We start from the raw sequence: 22,295 nt of genomic DNA, 5'->3' as shown, positions 1-22,295 counted from the left end.
ACAGCAGGATGCCTGAGAAGGCGTCCTGTTGCCATGGGAACCTTCCCCGTCTGCTCAGTTGTGGCCACAACTTCGCAGACGGGGAAGGGTAAGGGGGGGGGGCTGTCTGGAGGCTGTCTGGGGGCTCTCTCCCTCTCCATCGGGGGGCTGAAAAGGCACAGCAGCCCCCCGATGGGAGAGGGAGGGAGCCCCCTCTTACTGTTAACTTTTTCCATACAGCGGTCCGTACGGACCGCGATATGGAAAGGGTTAAACGGCTGACATCGCATCACAGATGTCAGATGTTTATACCAGAGTGTCAGCAATGTGCTGACACTCTGGTATACCACTGGCCACCACTGATTATTCAAGAGAAGGCGGGCGATCGCGATGCCGCACCGCCCGCCTCCCGCACCGCCCGCAACACCCCTCCTGCACCACCCACCGCCATAAAATCATTCAGGGGGGCAGGGGGGGTGAATAAAACTTTATTTGGGGCATTTTAAAGTTTGATCCCCGCGGTCAGAGACCGCGGGGATCAGAATCAGCAGAAAGCGCAGAATTGACCTGTGGTTTGCTGCGATCGCCGATACGGGTGGGGGGGGGGTCACATGAACCCCCCCCGGCGTTGTGACAGGATGCCGGCTGAATGATTTCAGCCGGCATCCTGTTCGGATTAACCCCCGCGTCATGGGTCCTTAAGGACTCGGGAAACATGCTGTACCGGTACGTCATGCAACCCAAATTCTGTATGAAACTCTTGTTTATTTTATTTTGCGTTAATTCTGTGTGAACGCGTTGGCTTTAATTATAACGTTGTATACAGCTCCCTAATTGTATTTGACTAATTGTACTTCAAATCAATTAGATGCAAAAGCAAACAAAAGGGAGAAAATTAATGTGATCAGCTATGAAATGGTGTTCACACAGAGAAAAGTCTAATGCTGTTAGCGGTTGACTACATAATTAGATATTGCTTCAAACTAAATTCATATTAACTTGTGTACTGGAGCAGAATATTCCTATTCCCGATCAGGAGGCCATTTATTTCCTCTTCTGTTTCTTCTGGGTCGAGCTTTATGAATTCTTATGATGTAGTTTGGTTTGAGTACCAGAGTATCTTCTGGTGGGCCCAGGCTCTGACACAATTATAGCTTACAAAGGTCCATCTGAAAACAACTTCATCTGGAAATGACTTTCTCTTTCTAACAAAGCTAGAACCAGCCCTGTACCTCACATGGATACAGAGATCCCTCCATTCATTGCTCCACTTCTGCTAGATTTTGTTTCCTTTCTCAGGGGGTGTGTCCTTTCTGCTACAGCATGTGCTTCAATCTTAGTGAGCTGGACCAAAAATTTGAAAAAGTGCAAACAGCAGGTGGCACTATACAGATATATTTCAGTGATTACCTCACCAGCTATACGACATTTGTAATATATCCAATTACAAAGGTATTCAGATTCAGGTTTTTTACGTTAATTCTGTGTGAACGCGTTGGCTTTAATTATAATGTTGTATACAGCTCCCTAATTGTATTTGACTAATTGTACTTCAAATCAATTAGATGCAAAAGCAAACAAAAGGGAGAAAATAGATGTGCTCAGCTATGAAATGGTGTTCACACAGAGAAAAGTCTGATGCTGTTAGCGGTTGACTACATAATTAGATATTTCTTCAAACTGAATTCATATAAACTTGTGTACTGGAGCAGAATATTCCTATTCCCGATCAGGAGGCCATTTATTTCCACTTCTGTTTCTTCTGGGTCGAGCTTTATGAATTCTTATAATGTAGTTTGGTTTGGGCTGACTTACCTGAGTACCAGAGTATCTTCTGGTGGGCCCAGGTTCTGACACAATTATAGCTTACAAAGGTCCATCTGAAAACAACTTCATCTGGAAATGACTTGGTTATCCCAAGAATAATGTAAAAATGAAAATCACACATCATATAGTTCATGATAATCTCGTTCTAACAAAGCTAGAACCAGCCCTGTACCTCACATGGATCCAGAGATATCCTCCTTCATTGCTTCACTTCTGCTAGATTTAGTTTCCTTTCTGCTACAGCATGTGCTTCGATCTCAGTGAGCTGGACAAAAAAAATTTAAAAGTGCAAACAGCAGGTGGCACTATACAGATATATTTCAGTGATTACCTCACCAGCTATACGAAATTTGTAATATATCCAATTACAAAGGTATTCAGATTCAGGTTTGAAAAATGTAGAATATTTTATGTAGAAAAACCCCTTTAATGTTATGGACTGGTGTGTACCTGGCCTTTCAGCTGCCTGAGGCCAAAACTAAAATGGCCTCCCACTTCTCCTGGGCATATTCACAATCTAAAAACCCCTATCCCCCATACCTACTGCTAAAGGCATATTTGGATAAACATTATATGCAGCACTTCCAAACATACACTACTCACAAAAAGTTATGGATATTTGGCTTGTGGGTGAAATTTCAGGATGAACCTAAAATCCACTTTAAACTTTACAGGTGGACTTAATGTGACCTTCTCTAAACTTTTGAATGCACATGTCCAACTGTTTAATGTTTCAGTACTTTCAATTTGCTTTTCTCTAACAAGGAGCTTAATGGCAAAATTCACAACAGGAGTTTGATCCATGAATGGCCCAATAAATGTCCTGGTTCAATTGTAGTGCCCTGAAGATAAAATCTTTTAGTCCTCCTCCTGGGTGGGCCTCTTCTGAGTTTGGGCTCCATAGCAGCTGCTTCTCCTGCTTTGACTATAGCTATGCCCCTGAGTATTAACATATAGTGTCCTCTCATCTCACCCGTCAGACAGGTAGGTTCAATGGATTCTTCTGGCTTGTGGCTTGGACAGTCTTAAATCAGGACATGGTGACCAGAAGAAGCCTGGCACCTACCGTACAGACAAAAAGTTTGGACACACCTTCTCATTCAAAGAGTTTTCTTTATTTTCATGACTATGAAAATTGTAGATTCACACTGAAGGCATCAAAACTATGAATTAACACATGTGGAATTATATTCATAACAAACAAGTGTGAAACAACTGAAAATATGTCATATTCTAGGTTCTTCAAAGTAGCCACCTTTTGCTTTGATCACTGCTTTGCACACTCTTGGCATTCTCTTGATGAGCTTCAAGAGGTAGTCCCCTAAAATGGTTTTCACTTCACAGGTGTGCCCTGTCAGGTTTAAAAAGTGGGATTTCTTGCCTTATAAATGGGGTTGGGACCATCAGTTGCGTTGAGGAGAAGTCAGGTGGATACACAGCTGATAGACCTACTGAATAGACTGTTAGAATTTGTATTATGGCAAGAAAAAAGCAGCTAAGTAAAGAAAAACGAGTGGCCATCATTACTTTAAGAAAGTAAGGTCAGTCAGTCAGCCGAAAAACTGTGAAAACTTTGAAAGCAAGGGCTATTTGACCATGAAGGAGAGTGATGGGGTGCTGCGCCAGATGACCTGGCCTCCACAGCCACCAGACCTGAACCCAATCCAGATGGTTTGGGGTGAGCTGGACCGCAGAGTGAAGGCAAAAGGGCCAACAAGTGCTAAGCATCTCTGGGAACTCCTTCAAGACTGTTGGAAGACCATTTCAGGGGACTACCTCTGGAAGCTCATCAAGAGAATGCCAAGAGTGTGCAAAGCAGTAATCAAAGCAAAAGGTGGCTACTTTGAAGAACATAGAATATGACATATTTTCAGTTGTTTCACACTTGTTTGTTATGTATATAATTCCACATGTGTTAATTCATAGTTTTGATGTCTTCATAGCCATGAAAATAAAGAAAACTCTTTGAATGAGAAGGTGTGTCCAAACTTTTGGTCTGTACTGTACGTAATAAACACAAGGGGTTCCTTACACCTACTAAGTAAAAAATATAATCTAAAAGAAATAGAAGTCCCTTCTTACTTCACACTCTACCTTCTTCAGTGATGCAAATACTGAACATTTCCCGGATACATTTCTTTATAAAAATCTTTTCCTTTCCCACTTTATATTACATTTTTAAGATGTTTAAAACAAAATCCTTGGTAGTGGATGAATGTTCCTTCAGCCTCCCAATTTTATTGAACATTTCTTGTGAGTGCCCTTTAATCTAGAAAAGGAACACAATCAAGGCTTCATATAATCAGTCCTGCAAATTGATATTGACAAGCTGAGATGATTCTCAAAACCACGTCGTTTAGCTGGGATTCTTCTTCTTGGCATGGCATCAAGAATTCAAGCATCTTTTGGATCAGTTTCATGGAACCTGATGTGCTGAATTTGTGCAGTTTTATTAATGCAAGCACTGACACAAATACTACACGAGTAACACCAAATATTTTATTATATTACACATTAGATAGCTGGAATGCTATTGATGCCTCCCATAAACATCATACTGAAATGTTCTGCCTACCTCAAATACCGAATCTGGGCTCAAGAGACCGTCTACAATCATTTCTAGATAGGTTATTAATTTTTAGAAGTGGTGCACTCTATTATCTGAGTTAAGCAGCACATCCTCATAAAGATGTTTCAGGAACAGATAAGACAATTACCATCTGCTCAATTTTCATATAATAAGAAAAAAAATAGCCAATGTGATGATTGCCTTGTTGAAATCCAAAGGTACGGCCACATTCTGGTTTCTTGATGTAGTTTTGGAAGCCAAATCTTGGAGTGAATTCAAAAAGGAGGAGAAGTCATATCTGTCGTTTATACTTTCTCTCTTTTTACCATTCACTCTTCATTTTGGCTTCCAGAGCTGCATCAAGAAACCTGAATATGTCGCCGTACTCTACTATTTTGCACCCTCTTGTAATTGTTATATATTGTGGGGTTTCGCTCTGGTAGATAGGGTAAGCGGGTGCAGTACAGAGACAAAATACAAGTTCTTAACTCAAAACGTCAGTGTTTATTCACACTTCAGGCAATTGCACAAAACAGCACATAGCTTTGCAGTCTTGGTGTTAATTCACACACAATGGAAAGTTCATATAACACAAGTCACCTTACTGGCAGTTCTGTCTCCAGTAGTCCACAGCAGTCTTTAGGGGGCCTGTTTCCCCAGTTTGCAGCTCTCAGCCCTCCAGCATGGCACAAAGCTTCAGATCCCAAAAACAGAGACATCTCTGCTGAGCCCAGCTGCCTAATTAAGGACAGCCAGGTGTTGCCAAAACCCGGACCGGCACTTAAACTCTGGTCCGGTATTTGACCTCACCTGGCTGGGTCCTTGGTACACCCCGGGTGGGTTTGGTTGGTACAAGTCGCCGGGTCTGGGATGGAGATTTATGGGGTTTGACTGTCCCCTCCCAAAAGAACCCCCTGTAACAGTCTTAGTAGCCTCGCAGCGCTCCACCAGGTCCACCATTTCTAGGGCGTTGCCAGGAGACACCTGGCCGATCCAGTGCTGGAGAGGGGGTGGCAGAGCCCTCCAGAACATATCAGCCAATAGTCTATCCAGCATAGCCGTGGGACTCAGCACATCAGGCTGTAGCCACTTTTGCAAGAGGTGGAGTAAGTCAAAATACTGGGTCCTTTCAGGCTCAGCCGGCTTAAACCCCCACTGATGTACCCGCTTGGCCCGGATCAAGACATTCACCCCCAGTCTGGCCAAAATCTCACCATTTACTTTTTGGTAGTCGGCCACTTGATCATCCGGCAAGTCTAAATACACCCGCTGGGAATCGGAGAGCCAGGAATGGAGCTACGAACTCAGCCCACTGATCACGGGGTAGCTTTTCCCTGATGCCCACTTTCTCGTACATCACCAGGTAGGTTTCAATGTCTTCTGCAGGGGTCATCTTAGGAATCACGGCTCAGACTGCTTTCCGGTCATCATGGACGCTTGGGGTTGCTCCTGCTGTCTGCAAAACCATCACATGTTGTAGCAGCAACTGGTTAGTCTCCTGCTGCTGCTTATTAGGCTTGCGTTGCTACAGGTTTGTCTCTCGCTGCTTCAGATTAGCCTCCAAGAGAGCCTTCACAACAGCCTCCATTTTGTCGTGCGGAACTGGTTGTAATACAGCTATTTTAATGTACGACATACAACCGTGCCTGAAAAATACAGAAACCAAAAATATCAGCGTTCACACCAGCCTCACTGCTAATGCCCGCATCCTCCACCAATTGTGGGGTTTCGCTCTGGTAGATTGGGTAAGCGGGCACAGTACAGAGTCAAAATACAAGTTCTTAACTCCAAACGACAGTATTTATTCACACTTCAGGCAATTGCACAAAACAGCACTTAACTTTGCAGTCTTGGTGTTAATTCACACACAATGGAAAGTTCATATAACACAGGTCACCTTGCTGGCAGTTCTGCCTCCAGTAGTCCACAACAGGCTTTAGGGGGCCTGTTTCCCCAGCATGCGGCTCTCAGCCCTCCAGCACAGCACAAAGCCTCAGATCCCAAAAACAGAGACATCTCTGCTGAGCCCAGCTGCCTATTTAAGGACAGCCAGGTGCTGCCAAATCCCGGATCGGCACTTAAACTCTGGTCCAGTATTTGACCTCACCTGGCTGGAAACCAGCCTAGCCGCACATGCTGGGAGGAAAATACCTGCCTTGCTATACACAACTCCTCACTGTGTCATAATATATACAACATAAAAGCACATGAGGAGGAAGAACTATTAACAAATGTAGAATAGATCAATATTATATGATGGTATATTCTCCATTCGGTTGTTTAGAAGATTTCACCTCAAAGTTTAAGCTCATGTCTATGGCCATATAACCTCAGAGCTGCTCTGAGCCATGGTAGATTATCAGCTGATTTGTACCTTTGTATTCGATGAATCAAATTTATCAGACCATGTACTATCTGATGCCATATTACAGAACTAATCATAATCATCCCTAAGAATATTCTTTCTAGGAGAGAATATTTCCAAAATACAGTATGGATTGCTTGGACCACTTCGCACTGGCACAGGGCTAAAAGGGGTATTTCCATCTCAGACATTGATGGCCTATCACTAGTTTGTATCTCTAGAACGGGCCCTAGAAATACAGGAGAGTGCACCATACAAGTGCAGCTACGTTCCATTCACCACTACAGTTCTGAAAATAGCCGAGTTCTTACTGTCTACAGCTCAATACTACAGAACCATAGGGACTCTGTGCCCCCATATGGACTCCGGAGACACACCACAAGTTCACGGTGATCCCATCATTGTATTTATTTAAACAGAGGATTATTTTTACCTTTGTTGACTAAGAACAGAAATATGTTTTCAAGGAACGGGTGGGTGACCATGGTAGAGGAGGTGTTGATAAGGATCCTTGTACCTGATTGCACTCTGGGGACCGTAAATAAGGCACAAGAGGAATTGTTCCAGATGCATCATTAGATGGTTAGTCAGGATTCCCCAGCTGTTCAGCTTGGGGGCTGTGATTTTTCCACAATGTCTGTCACATAATAAGTACATTAATGAAGTTTTATCCCAAAGGGAAACTATGCTTGTGAACCTCAAACCAAAAACATCTAAAGGTCAGAGCAAGTTGTCAGCAAGATAATGTAGACTATGTCTCTAGATTCTTATTAATATTGCATTGATATTTGTGTAGGAAAGTATTTGTCCCCTTTCATTTTCAGCTATTATTACCGATAGGTCACACTAGCTGGAAAATTGTATGATGGAACCTGTACACATAACATGGTTCATGAATTATTGAGAGTACTTATCTGAGGGATGGTGTTTTTTGGTATCATAAGTAAGTCCCTCATGCACCCCTTGGTTACTCATTCAAACCAAATGACCACATTTAAAGGGATTATCCCATGTATGCCCAATAATTGCAAGTCCTAACTCTTGGAACTGCTCCTCTCTCAGAAAAAAAAACTCCACTGTGAATGGAGAGCAAGTCATACATGCACGGCTTTCTCAATTCACTGTATGGGACTTCCAAAAATAGTCAAGAGCTGGATCTCCTACTTTCGGATGTCCCATAGCGGTGAACAGAGGGGTAGCCAGTAGCCATTCATGTCCTCTCCATTCACTTTTATGGGAGTTTCAAAAATAGTTGAGCTTGTTCACTTGGAAATTTTGGAAAGTCCCATAGCAGTGAATGGAGAAGCACACTGCACATACATGGGGTGCTCTTCATCCATGATATTTATGGCATATCTTATCATAAATGTCCAGATTAGAAAACCCCTTTAGACGGTAACCAGAAATTCTAAAGTTAATGTTGCAAAAAAGTTAAAATGCATTCACCCATAAAGTTTAAAAAAATTAAATGTATAAGGTTCTGAGACTTCATCAAAGATGAAGAGTTGATAATTTCACCAAGGCTTCAAGCATCATCCAGAAAGCAACAAGAAGAAACATCTGAAAAACAATAGTATCCAAGTAGCTTCACTTTTCATTTCCAATTTTCAAATTAATATTAGGGATAGTCTGCAGAGTCAAAGGTGGAAGACCTTCGTCAACAAAATGATGTCTGGTATAAAGTACAAACTTAATTTTCCAATAATAACATCCTTCAAATAGCCAAACATATTGGTTGTAAATAAAAAATAATTGAAAACAATTGAATGACCAGAAACTCAAAGAAAAGTGAAAATCTAAAATGTTCAAGAGATCCAAAGCTGTTTTAGATTTGCCTAGTCCTTGTTTTAAAGGGATTTTTCTGAAATTTTGGTACTGATGACCAATTATCAGGATCGTTGATTAATAACAGATCATCAGGCGTCCAACACCAGACACCCCTATTAATCAGCTGTTTGAAAAGGCTGTGCCGCTCCGGTCAGCGATGTGGCCTCCTTGCAGCTTACCAAGGACAGTGCCATCCATTAGGTAGTGTCTGTGCTTCATATTGCAGCTCAGCCCAATCACTTGAATGGGACTGAGCTGCATCTAGGTCATGTGACTGGCGAATGTGACGTCACTGGCATAGGAAGACGCCACAAGCACCATGGCCTCTTCAAACAGCTGATAGGCGGGGGTGCCGGGTGTCAGACCCCTGCCGATCTGATATTGATGACTAGAGATGAGCGAATCGAATCAGATGAAGTGGTATTCGATCCAAATTTCAGGAAAATTTGTTTTGCAACTAATGCGAATTTCCTCGCGCTTCATGGTAACGAATCACAATTTTTCCTAAAATGGTGGCTACACGTGTGAGGACATGGGGCAAGGAACTCTGTGAAGGTGGGATCACCCATAATGCCATGCATGCAGCCAATCAGCAGCCAGCCCTGCGATGTCACAGCCCTATAAATACGGCGGCCATCTTAGAGTCAGACATTTTCAAGTGTTCTGAGTGCAATGACAGATGTGAGAAGGTGCTAGGGACAGCAATTGGAAAAACCTGATTGTGAAAAAAACACTAAAAAAAATATTTATAAGTGCAGGGAAAGGATAGGGAGGAATACTTTCACAGCATCTTAGTGCAGGGAGAGACATCAGAAAGCGCTAGGAACAGTGCTAGAAAAGCGATTTACAAGTGCAGGGAACGATTACTGTATTGGTTATCCAAATAGCCATTATACAGCTCTGTGATTCCAGCAATTTGTTCTTTTGGTGCAAGTGCTATGTTGAAAAGCCTTTAGTGGCTTATATCTTTTCAAACAAGAAAAATATATACGCACTTCACTTCTGCAGTTATATGTGTTGAAAGCGTACAGAAAGAAAAAAATATACGCACTTCACTGGTGCACTTAACAGTGAACGCCCCTTTAACAGTGACCTCCACAGTGCCCGCCCCTTTAACAGTGAACTCCACGGTTTCTGCCCCTTTAACAGTGAACTCCACAGCTCCCGTCCCTTTAACAGTGAACTCCACGGGGCGCAACAGTGACTTTCATAGTGGCCTCCCCTTTAACGGTGACTGCCCCTTTAACAGTGACTTTCACAATGGCTGCCCTTTTAACAGTGACTTTCACAGTGGCCGCCCCTTTAACGGTAACCGCCTAACAGTGACTTTCACGGTGGCCGTCCCTTTAACAGTGACTTTTACAGTGGCCGCCCCTTTAACAGTGAAGTGCACAACGCCCATCCGTTTAATAGTGGCCCCTGCCCCCCATGCATGTAGCAGTGTAGTTGTGCCGTCATACGTCATATGACTGAATATTTAAGGACCTGCGAACTGCTAAAACCTGTGATCAGTTGTTATGGCAACCTGGAGTAGGACCTGTGAACTTCTATTGGCTGATAAGGGACATGTGACCGTGTGTATGGCAGTTAGGATTTAAGTGAAAGGCTGGCAGGCTTGTATTGGATAATGCAGGTCATTTTTGGCGAATATCTCATGAACGGTACCTCCTAGAGAGCTGAGACCCCCGCAAGATTTCTTTCCAGGTAGCAAGGGATGTGTATATAAATTTGTTTAAATGGATGGTTGCGTTTTTGAGTTTTCGCGGAACATACACACATATATCCTTTTATATATACAGTTGCAGGAAAAAGTATGTAAACCCTTTGTAATTATATGGATTTCTGCGCAAATTGGTCATAAAATGTGATCTGATCCAGGGCTCTTTCACACTTGCGTTCTTTTCTTCCGGCATAGGGTTCCGTCGTCGGGGCTCTATGCCGGAAGAATCCTGATCAGTTTTATCCTAATGCATTCTGAATGGAGTGAAATCCGTTCAGGATGCATCAGGATGTCTTCAGTTCCGGACCGGAACGTTTTTTGGCCGGAGAAAATACCGCAGCATGCTGCGCTTTTTGCTCCGGCCAAAAATCCTGAAGACTTGCCGCAAGGCCGGATCCGGAATTAATGCCCATTGACAGGCATTGATCCGGATCCGGCCTTAAGCTAAACGTCATTTTGGCGCATTGCCGGATCCGACGTTTAGCTTTTTCTGAATGGTTACCATGGCTGCCGGGACGCTAAAGTCCTGACAGCCATGGTAAAGTGTAGTGGGGAGCGGGGGAGCAGCATACTTACCGGCCGTGCGGCTCCCGGAGCGCTCCAGAGTGACGTCAGGGCGCCCCAAGCGCATGAATCACGTGATCGCATGGCACGTCATCCATGCGCATGGGGCGCTCTGACGTCATTCTGGAGCGCCCCGGGAGCCGCACGGACTGTAAGTATACCGCTCCCCCGCTCCCCGCTCCTACTATGGCAACCGGGACTTTAATAGCGTCCTGGCTGCCATAGTAACACTGAAAGCATTTTGAAGACGGATCCGTCTTCAAATGCTTTCAGTACACTTGCGTTTTTCCGGATCCGGCGTGTAATTCCGGCAAGTGGAGTACACGCCGGATCCGGACAACGCAAGTGTGAAAGAGGCCTTAGTGACAACAATAGACAATCACAGTCTGCTTAAACTAATAACACACAAAGAATTAAATGTTACCATGTTTTTATTGAACACACCATGTAAACATTCACAGTGCAGGTGGAAAAAGTATGTGAACCCCTAGACTAGGCATGCTCAACCTGCAGCCCTCCAGTCTACAAAACTACAACTCCCATCATTCCCGGACAGCCTACAGCTATTAGCCTACAGATGGGCATGGTGGGAGTTGTAGTTTTACAACAGCTGGAGGGCCGCAGGTTGAGCATCCCTGCCCTAGACTAATGACATCTCAAAGAGCTAATTGGAGTGAGGTGTCAGCCAATTGGAGTCCAATCAATGAGAGGAGATTGGTTACAGCTGCCCTGCCCTATAAAAAACACACACTAGTTCTGGGTTTGCTTTTCACAAGAAGCATTGCCTGATGTGAATGATGCCTCGCACAAAAGAGCTCTCAGTAGACCTAGGATTAAGAATTGTTGACTTGCATAAAGCTGGAAAGGGTTATAAAAGTATCTCCAAAAGACTTGCTGTTCATCAGTCCACGGTAATATACATTTTCTATAAATGGAGAAAGTTCAGCACTGCTGATACTCTCCCTAGGAGTGTCCGTCCTGTAAAGATGACTGCAAGAGCACAGTGCAGACTGCTCAATGAGGTGAAGAAGAATCCTAGAGTGTCAGCTAAAGACTTACAAAGGTATCTGGCATATGCTAACATCCCTGTTAGCGAATCTACGATACGTAAAACACTAAACAAGAATGGATTTCATGGGAGGATACCACAGAGGAAGACACTGCTGTCCAAAAAAAATGTTGCTGCACGTTTACAGTTTGCACAAGAGCACCTGGATGTTCCACAGCAGTACTGGCAAAATATTCTGTGGACAGATTAAACCAAAGTTGAGTTGTTTGGAAGAAACACACAACACTATGTGTGGAGAAAAAGAGGCACAGCACACCAACATCAAAACCTCATCCCAACTGTGAAGTATAGTGGTGGGGGCATCATGGTTTGGGGCTGCTTTGCTGCGTCAGGGCCTGGACGGATTTCTATAATGAATTCCCAAGTTTATCAAGACATTTTGCAGGAGAACTTAAGGCCATCTGTCCACCAGCTGAAGCTCAACAGAAGATGGGTGTTGCAACAGGACAACGACCCAAAGCATAGAAGTGAATCAACAACGGAATGGCTTAAACAGAAGAAAATAGGCCTTCTGGAGTGGCTCAGTCAGAGTCCTGACCTCAACCCGATTGAGATGCTGTGGCATGACCTCAAGAAAGCGATTCACACCAGACATCCCAAGAATATTGCTGAACTGAAACAGTTCTGTAAAGAGGAATGGTCAAGAATTACTCCTGAGTGTTGTGCATGTCTGATCTGCAACTACAGGAAACGTTTGGTTGAAGTTATTGCTGCCAAAGGAGGTTCAACCAGTTATTAAATCCAAGGGTTCACATACTTTTTCCACCTGCACTGTGAATGTTTACATGGTGTGTTCAATAAAACATGGTAACATTTAATTATTTGTGTGTTTTTAGTTTAAGCAGACTGTGATTGTCTATTGTTGTGACTTAGATGAAGATCAGATCACATTTTATGACCAATTTATGCAGAAATCCATATAATTCCAAAGGGTTCACATACTTTTTCTTGCAACTGTATATATACTGTAGATTTATTAAATATTGAATATTAAATTGAGCCTAAACTTGATTAAAATTATAAGTAAACTTAAATTCGCCCCTTAAATATTATCCCAATCTTCAAGGGAAATTCACGGACAATCAATTTGCCAAGCCTTTTGTGCCGGAGAACGTGGATTATTAAATAAAGTTGAGAAATGTTAACCTTCTGTTCTGTCCCATATTCCCTATAAATGAATAGACGAAGCGGCCACTCTGTGGCCTCCTGATGCTGCCGCCACCTCCACACTCGGTCATTGTGCCACCTTGTGGACTTCTCATGTTGTTCCCACCCTCCCCACTTCATGACTGGGCCACTATTTTGGCTTTCGGCCTGGCTCACATCATCATTTATTTAAAACTTCTTCTGATCTTTCTGAAGGAAGGAAAAATGAGACGCACAACGAATCCTGTCTGTGTAGCAGCTGTAAGGCATTTATGGTCCCATCAGAATTGGCTTATGATTTGGTAGCCAAAAGCAGGAGTGGGTACAAAACACAGAAGACATGCAAATATTCCATTCACGTGTCATCTCTGTTTTACATCCACTCCTGTTTTTTTGGAGGCTTTAGCAATACTCATGGATTACTGAGCAAATGCTGACCGAGTGAAGGCATATGCTCCACAGACAGGATCCGTTTTTTGTGGGTTATTGTTCTGACGGATCAGAGGAAGGGCAAAATAATCAGTGACGTCATCACAAACCTACTGCTGACACCCTCTGCACTCTGTCCAGGGGGGCTCTACTTGCATACGCGTTTAATAGAACAGGTTCTGTAGACATCTATGAGGAATCAGCTGATGAAGTGTAAAAGGAGTGCGCTTCTTCTTGGCGCTAACATCGACCTGTGAGGCTGAGTTCATACTTGAGTTATTTGCTCAGTTTTGGCCCGTGACTGCCAAAATAAGTGAAGTAAGCAGTGATTCTAAGAGCGACGCCTGTCATCTGCATGTCATACTGACTCACAGTATTATTTCACTACCAAAGCAGACTCCCTATGCGTGTTACTGCAAGGCACAGTGTTCTACATCACTATACAGGTTCTCTGCAGCCAGGAAATAGGCATTTTTTAACGTAATTCGCCGCAAATATATTCGAATCGAACCAAATTTTTCCCCAAAAATTTGGCAAACCGGCAGATCAAATTTTTGAGGATAGGTCATCAGTATCAAAATCTTAGACAACCCATTAGGTTGTGCATTACAACATTATGTCAAGTGTTTGTTCTGATTACTGTCACTAAAAATTCAACCTTGTAGCCAAGTGACATTTATCTTTCTTTTTTACATAGTCTATTGATTTGTTCTATAAAGGGGTTCTTCACTCCACAATCCCTACTTCTTAGAAGACTAACTTGATAAGATCACATGTTCCCTAACAAACATTTACATCTAGAGAAATCAAGATGTAAATGTTTATTTTCCCTGCAGCGCCACCACAGGCGAAATTCTGCATTACAGAGTGTCCATTCAATCCAATGAGTTGTCTGTGCAATGCAGGACAGGACAGGTCCTCCAGAGGGTAACTGCTTTTCACTCTGGCCAAGAGATGATGATCCTAAAAATGTCTCCCCTCTATTAACCCAGAATTCCCTAATATGGTGTTTAAAAATGGGGTTTCTAAACTAGACAACCCTTGAAAAAGTAAACAGTTACTCAAGAAAGACTTCTCCAGTTAAAATATTAAGGAGTTTTCCAATCTCCAGTGTTGGTAGTCTTCAAATTATGAACTGGGCTTCCTGTAGACCAAATATCTCCTTTCTCTAGTCACATTACAATATGTAGAGGACCAAGGAACAAAAAATCCTCAGTAGCAACTAGCCACCAAATGTAGATACAGTATGTGTCCTATCAGAATTTCTTGTAGTTTACCATATTCAGAAATGATGGTGTACGTACATGTGGGTACAGTAGAAGGAACTAGTTTTTCAGAGGATAATGCAATGTCCACTTAATTGGGTTAAGATTTGAACTCAGAAACAAATCCAATGTAATATAACATGGTGACCATTCATATACACAAGCCTAGTACTGGAAAACCCAGGTCCACAAGAACTGCTCTTTGTGAGTGTCTCTGAGAGGGTCCTGGATGGGGACTCCTTCTCTATACTGTACATAATCCATAACAGAGCAAATGGAAGAGGGTCTAGATAAGACAACCCCTTTAAGGCTTTACAATTTCCTGCTCCAGAAGAAGCCACACTGGCATCACTGAATACTGCAGGGACAACTAGTATTGCCCAGTTGTACCTTTATTGAAGATTGCTGGCAATTCATTTATAAACTTCAAGTAGGAATAATAGATGAATACCACAACATAGCATTAAATGGGGAATGCAAGTAGTTACTAAGGCCTCATGCACATGACCATGGTTTTGGTTTGCATCTGAGCTGCATTTTTTGTGGATCAGATGCCGACTGATTCACTTCAATGAGGCCGCAAAAGATGCGAACAGAACACCATGTGTTGTCTGCATCCGTAGGTCCGTTCCGCTGCCCGTGATAAAATATGACACTGACGAGGAGAAGACATTTCTGAAGGAGTGGGAAAAAAGTTTTCGGTCGAAATCCGTGTTTTGTGGATCCATGATTTAGGGACCTCAAAAACTGCTACAACCGTGTGCTTGAGCCCTAAACAGACATGTCAGATGAGGTGACACCACCTTTTGAAGATTCCTTGGACATGAGTGAACCAACAGAATATCTAGGTGGTTTATGGTGGCGGGTCAAGCTTTTGGGTCTGCAGCTTCTAAAGTGCAATTATATTACCTTCACCTGCAACGGACCATACTGTATAACAATTCACCTCTGTTCATTATCTGTCGGTTGGAATCCTAAAGGGGTTTTAAGAGGTAGAAAGACATGGCTGCTTTCGTCCAGAAAAGGCACTACTCCTGTCCTTCGGCTGCACATGGTAATGCTGCTCAGCCTCACCCAAATTAATGAGTTTCAGGTGCAGTACCAGACACAGCCCAAGAGCAGGTGGGGCGCTGTTTCTGAACAAAACATTTTATTTTTTTTCTAATCCTTGATGTCTTTAAGGACACATAAGATTTTACTGAGATCACATGTATCAAATTTGTTCCCCACTCAGATTCTACAAGAGATACCTACACGGATGACTCGGAACATGGAACGTACGACTGCCGCACCGATCAATCTCTGCTCATTCAGCACAAGCTCAACAGACAAAAACAAGCCTCTCGGAAATCTCAAAAGGTAATCCAGAATCTGCATCCCCGATCAATATGTGTGGAAGTTTTACATTCGGTACACACAACCTACGTACAGAGAGCAATCAATTCCATCGCAGCATGGCTAGATCGCCGGATAAGCTGCAGGCTACTCATTCCACAGCAATAACTTTATTTAAACTCAGCCGGGTCTGCGGAACGTATCATCACTGTTAATGGGTTTTATGCCGGTTGCTTCAGGCCCTAAAATGGGTAAAATGTACCTGGATTAGGAGCTTTTGTGAAGTGCAGATGTTCAGATCATTCAGAGCGCAGTCATAGTTGGAGAAATGAGAGCTTTTCTTGTGAATTGTAGAAAGATAAGGGATAGATAGATAACAGATAGGAGATAGATAGATAGATACATCTTGGTCGTCCTAGATTACGCCACTCGGTATCCGGAGGCGGTGCCACTGCGACATACATCGGCCAAACTTATAGCTAAAGAGTTAATGGAGATGTTTTCCCGAGTGGGGCTACCTAAAGAGGTTCTGACTGACCAGGGGACCCCTTTTATGTCCAAGGTCATGAGGGAACTCTGTAAGTTGCTGCACATCAAACAGCTACGGATGTCCGTTTATCATCCGGAAACTGACAACCTGGCAGAAAGGTTTAACCAAACATTAAAAAACATGTTAAAAAGAGTGGTGTTTAAGGATGGGAAGGACTGGGACCTCCTTCTGCCCTATCTTATGTTTGCAGTGCGAGAAGTGCCCCAAGCATCTACTGGGTTCTCGCCCTTAGAACTGCTATATGGCCAACATCCTAGTGGTCTGTTGGACATAGCCAAAGAGGCGTGGGAGCAACAACCCACCCCATATAAAAGTATTATTGAATACGTCACCCAGATGCAGGAACGTATGGAAACAGTGTTGCTTCTTGTAAGAGAGCATATGGAGGCAGCTCAGCGAGCACAAAGTCGGGTCTATAATCGGCAGGCACGGGTCTGGATCTTTAACCTGGGAGATCAGGTTTTGGTTCTGGTACCGACCGTGGACAGTAAGTTACCGGCTAGGTGGCAGGGACCCTACGAAGTAATCGAAAAAGTTGGAGAGGTAAACTACAAGGTAAAACAGCCAGGGCGACGAAAGCCGGCGCAGGTTTACCATGTGAATTTACTCAAACCTTGGAAAGATAGGGAGACCAGTACTGACGACAGCCCGCAGCCTCACCCAAATTAATGAGTTTCAGGTGCAGTACCAGACACAGCCCAAGAGCAGGTGGGGCGCTGTTTCTGAACAAAACATTTTATTTTTTTTCTAATCCTTGATGTCTTTAAGGACACATAAGATTTTACTGAGATCACATGTATCAAATTTGTTCCGACCCCTCGGTGTGATGCAAGGGAAGCGGCTGCCACAGTGAAGATTGCTGACAGCCTCTCCTGTAAATAGACTCAGGAGGTCAGGGAGTTTGTCAGCAGGAACACGGATGTGCTCTCAGACCTCCCCGGACACACTTCCACAATTCAGCATGACATTGTCACTGAGTCTCAGGCAAAAGTCCGGTTAAACCGTACCAGGTACCCGAGGCTCGGCGACAAGCCATCTCGGAGGAAGTGCAGCTGATGCTGCAACTAGACGTTATTGAGGAGTCTAAAAGTGAGTGAGCCAGCCCTATAGTTTTAATACCCAAACAGGATGGGATGTTACGGTTCTGTAACGACTTTCGTAAACTAAACTAGATTTCCAAATTCGATGCGTATCCCATGCCCCGGGTGGATGAGCTCATTGAGAGGTTAGGACAAGCCCAGTATTTTTCTGTTTTGGACCTCACCAAAGGGTACTTGTGTAACACCCCAGAGTTGTGTTACTAAACTCTTTTGCCCCGCTACAAGCGGTTAAGAGCACTTACCTTGTCATCTGATGTAATTTTACATTTTGTCGTTCACAGATGTGCATTTAAACACTGTATTCAATACAATTATTGTTGTAATATTCCATGTTCACCAGCAGGTGGCAGCAATGGTCTGGTAAGGACTTAGGGTCAGTTTAGTATTAGTTCATTCCAGCTTAGCTCCCCCTCTGCGAGTAGAGTGGGCTGTGCCCACATCCTGCAGCTTAGGTGGAGAAGGAAGTTAGAGGCAGTGTGCCAGCCACCCCTGTTATGGAAGGCTGTGCGTGTTAGGAGCTCCCAGATATAGGGAAGAAAACCAGGATCTTGTCTCGGCTGAGACATTGATCAAATCCCCAGCCTGAGCTCTGCAGCCTCAGCTGGATGAAACAGCAGACAACCTCCAGTTCCTGGAAGAAAGCATACCCTGAGAAGATAGCTGTGAGTAAAGTCCAGAGACCCAGGAGAAGTCATATTCCTCCTCAGCTAGTCAGTCCCCATAAAGCAGAAGATAGAAACTGCATTCCTGCCACATGTTTAGAGCTACAAAGCAGATGTCCTTTCCTGCAAGATCCAGGTTTATAGAGCAGAAGATAAATTCCTGCCAACCATTGCTGAAAGCATGCTGGGACCTAACATAGACTATCATCTACACCTGACCCAGTCATTGCATAATCTGGTGTCAGTGCGTATTACAAAAATCCTGCTCATTGCACTTGCAGGTACCCTTGACGGAAGCTGCCAAAGAGAAAACTGCCTTCATCACACCAGAGGGGCTGTATCAATATAAGGTGCTACCCTTTGGTCTGCATGGCGCCCCTGCCACTTTTCAACGACTAATGGACATTCTGCTTCGTCCACATTGCCGGTATGCTTCGGCTTACCTGGACGATATTGTCATCCACAGTACCGACTGGGAAAGTCACCTACCCAAAGTGCAGGCTGTAGTGGACTCCCTTCGGAAGGCTAGACTAACCGCTAACCCCAAAAAAATGTGTGATAGGGTTAGAGGAGACAAAATACCCGGGGTATGTCATTGGGCTCGTAGTCATCAAACCCCAAGTGAACATTATTTTAGTTTTTTTTTTCTTGCCTCCACATAAAAGATTTCAGTTTCTTTTTCAATTGAGTGGTACAGTTTATAGGTCACATTAAAGGTGGAAAAAGTTCTGAAATGACTTATCTTTGTCTCATTCTTTTACAGCACAGAAACCTGACATTTTAACAGGGGTGTGTAGACTTTTTAAATTCACTGTATATATATATATATATATATATATATATATAATATCGGAAAAATGAGCGGCACTCCAAGGATAAAAGCAGTGAACCCTTTATTCACACCGGTGGTGCAACGTTTCGGCTCTAGTCACGAGCCTTCCTCAAGCAAAAGTTTTGCTTGAGGAAGGCTCGTGACTAGAGCCGAAACGTTGCACCACCGGTGTGAATAAAGGGTTCACTGCTTTTATCCTTGGAGTGCCGCTCATTTTTCCGATAATATCCATCAGGGAAACCAGTCCATTCCCTTTGGGACGCGCACCCGCCTTCTCCCTCTGGAGCCAGTGCCGCCATTTTTCTTTCTATAAATATATATATACAGTATATATATATATATATATATATATATATATATACTGTATATATAAACACGAAGAAAGGACAGCACTCCAAGTAAAAATATGATGGTCTTTAATCACCCATGTAGATGGCAACGTTTCAGCTCCAAACAAGAGCCTTTCTCAAGCTTGAGAAAGGCTCTTGTTTGGAGCTGAAACGTTGCCATCTACATGGGTGATTAAAGACCATCATATTTTTACTTGGAGTGCTGTCCTTTCTTCGTGTTTGTTCATCTGGGGTAAGCAGCAATATCCCTGGACATAGCACCCATTTTTGCTTGTTTCCAGTGCCGCCGCCTTTTCCCTTTTTTACTGTATATATATGTATATATATATATATATAGAGAGAGAGAGAGAGAGATTAATATAGAGATAGATAGAGTTATTAATAGATAGAGTGATTAATAGAATAGATAGATGGTCGATATATATATATATACAGTACAGACCAAAAGTTTGGACACACCTTCTCATTCAAAGAGTTTTCTTTATTTTTATGACAATGAAGGGATCAAAACTATGAATTAACACATGTGGAATTATATACATAACAAACAAGTGTGAAACAACAGAAAATATGTCATATTTTAGGTTCTTCAAAGTAGCCACCTTTTGCTTTGATTACTGCTTTGCACACTCTTGGCATTCTCTTGATGAGCTTCAAGAGGTAGTCCCCTGAAATAGTCTTCCAACAGTCTTGAAGGAGTTCCCAGAGATGCCTAGCACTTGTTGGCCCTTTTGCCTTCACTCTGCGGTCCAGCTCACCCCAAACCATCTCGATTGGGTTCAGGTCCGGTGACTGTGGAGGCCAGGTCATCTGGCGCAGCACCCCATCACTCTCCTTCATGGTCAAATAGCCCTTACTTTCAACGTTTTCCCAATTTTTCAGCTGACTGACTGACCTTAATTTCTTAAAGTAATGATGGCCACTCGTTTTTCTTTACTTAGCTGCTTTTTTCTTGCCATAATACAAATTTTAACAGTCTATTCAGTAGGACTATCAGCTGTGTATCCACCTGACTTCTCCTCAACGCAACTGATGGTCCCAACCCCATTTATAAGGCAAGAAATCCCACTTATTAAACCTGACAGGGCACACCTGTGAAGTGAAAACCATTTCAGGGGACTACCTCTTGAAGCTCATCAAGAGAATGCCAAGAGTGTGCAAAGCAGTAATCAAAGCAAAAGGTGGCTACTTTGAAGAACCTAGAATATGTCATATTTTCAGTTGTTTCACACTTGTTTGTTATGTATATAATATAACATGTTTTAATTCATAGTTTTGATGTCTTCAGTGTGAATCTGCAATTTTCATAGTCATGAAAATAAAGAAAACTCTTTGAATGAGAAGGTGTGTCCAAACATTTGGTCTGTACATAGATTATCCTACATAATTTACCTATATCTCTGTATATTGTGTATATACCAGTAATTTAATAATATTAATTAATGTGCTTAATCTTTTTTAGTGTAAAGAAGAGTCAATGAACAGAGAGAAGCGGCGGTTATCGTCGCGCACAGACTCGGTATGGAGACATTTCCTATTATTTGGCTCTCTGTGCTCCAGGCGATTTTAGTGTAAATTCCTGTATTATAGTTTCTATCGTTATCACTTTATGAAGTGTCAGTAGTTGGTCTCAGCTCCTGACGACTGTAGGAAGCTTTCAGTCTTCTCCATGTGCAGTAATTCTGCTCCCCCTCCTCAGTACAAGCCCTTGTGTATCTCATACACTATGACTTGTCTGCCGTTCAGTGCACTGCATAGAAGAAACTGTGCATTGATTTTGTATGCTTTCGGTAATAGGTGTTTCGGTATCTTCTGTAAGCTGTTCTCTGTACTCTTTGATTAGTTCAGGGAAGATTTCTGTAAAATTCCTGATACTGAGAAATTACACTCATCCATTAGACCTTTAAAGAAATGAGAAACTATTTTGCCTCTTCACTGATGGAAGTGGAATAATAGCGCCCATCCCAGTGTCAGAAGCATGGGAGACTTTGACCTCATTATATGTGGAAGACATTGACTTGGCATCTGGTAGGAAGAGCTGAGCTTGCAGATATGATGCATAGTATTGGAAGCACTTAACCAATGGAAGATATGAGATGTCTTAAGCTGACGCTGAAACATGTGGTTCAGAAGACAAAGTTATTTAGGAAAAAAACTAGACTCCAGCATAGATTAAAGGGGTATTCCAATTGCTTTGATATGCCATCAATGTTAGATAGGTGTGGGTCCCACCTCTGGAACCCTCTCCTATTCTTAGAACAGGCCTCCTAAAGTGAAGGCATGCGCAGCCACCCTTTGTTCATCTCAATCGGAGATTCAAAAATAGCAAAGTGCTGGCTTGGCTATATCTGGACATGTGGCTGTGCATATGTGGTACGCTCTCCATTCACTGCTATGGGAAATAGTGTTCTCTTGGCTATTTTAAAAACTCTTATGTTAGTAAATGGAGAGCACAACATGCATGCGAGGTGTTGATTCTAGAGTAGGAGCAGGTCCCTAGGGTGGGACCCGCAACTACCTGATATTGATGGCATATCCTAGCAATATGCCATCAATGGCTGAGATGGTAATAACCCTTTAAGCTGTAAGGGTACTGCCACATGGTCTGGTTTCTTGTTGAAGTTTTGGAAACCAGAATCATGAGTGAATCATATAGAGAGCAGGAATATTATAGACAGATACAATGTCTCTTCTTTTTTGAGTTCT

The 22,295-nt window shown here is 43.0% G+C and overlaps 1 protein-coding gene across 3 annotated transcripts in view; it reads left to right on the top strand.

The window, feature by feature from the left end:
* ANO3 (anoctamin 3) overlaps nucleotides 1-22,295 on the top strand; it is a 509,047-nt gene that overhangs the window by 317,470 nt on the left and 169,282 nt on the right. For all 3 annotated transcript variants that reach the window (XM_040409380.1, XM_040409381.1, XM_040409382.1), the window contains 2 exons: nucleotides 15,995-16,119; nucleotides 21,052-21,108. In XM_040409380.1, coding sequence (XP_040265314.1) covers nucleotides 15,995-16,119; nucleotides 21,052-21,108 — 182 coding nt within the window. The remainder of the gene's footprint in view (nucleotides 1-15,994; nucleotides 16,120-21,051; nucleotides 21,109-22,295) is intronic.

This window comes from Bufo bufo, chromosome 10, assembly GCF_905171765.1.
Source record: "Bufo bufo chromosome 10, aBufBuf1.1, whole genome shotgun sequence".
Lineage (NCBI taxonomy): Eukaryota > Metazoa > Chordata > Amphibia > Anura > Bufonidae > Bufo > Bufo bufo.
This window is presented reverse-complemented; position numbering and strand designations above follow the sequence as displayed.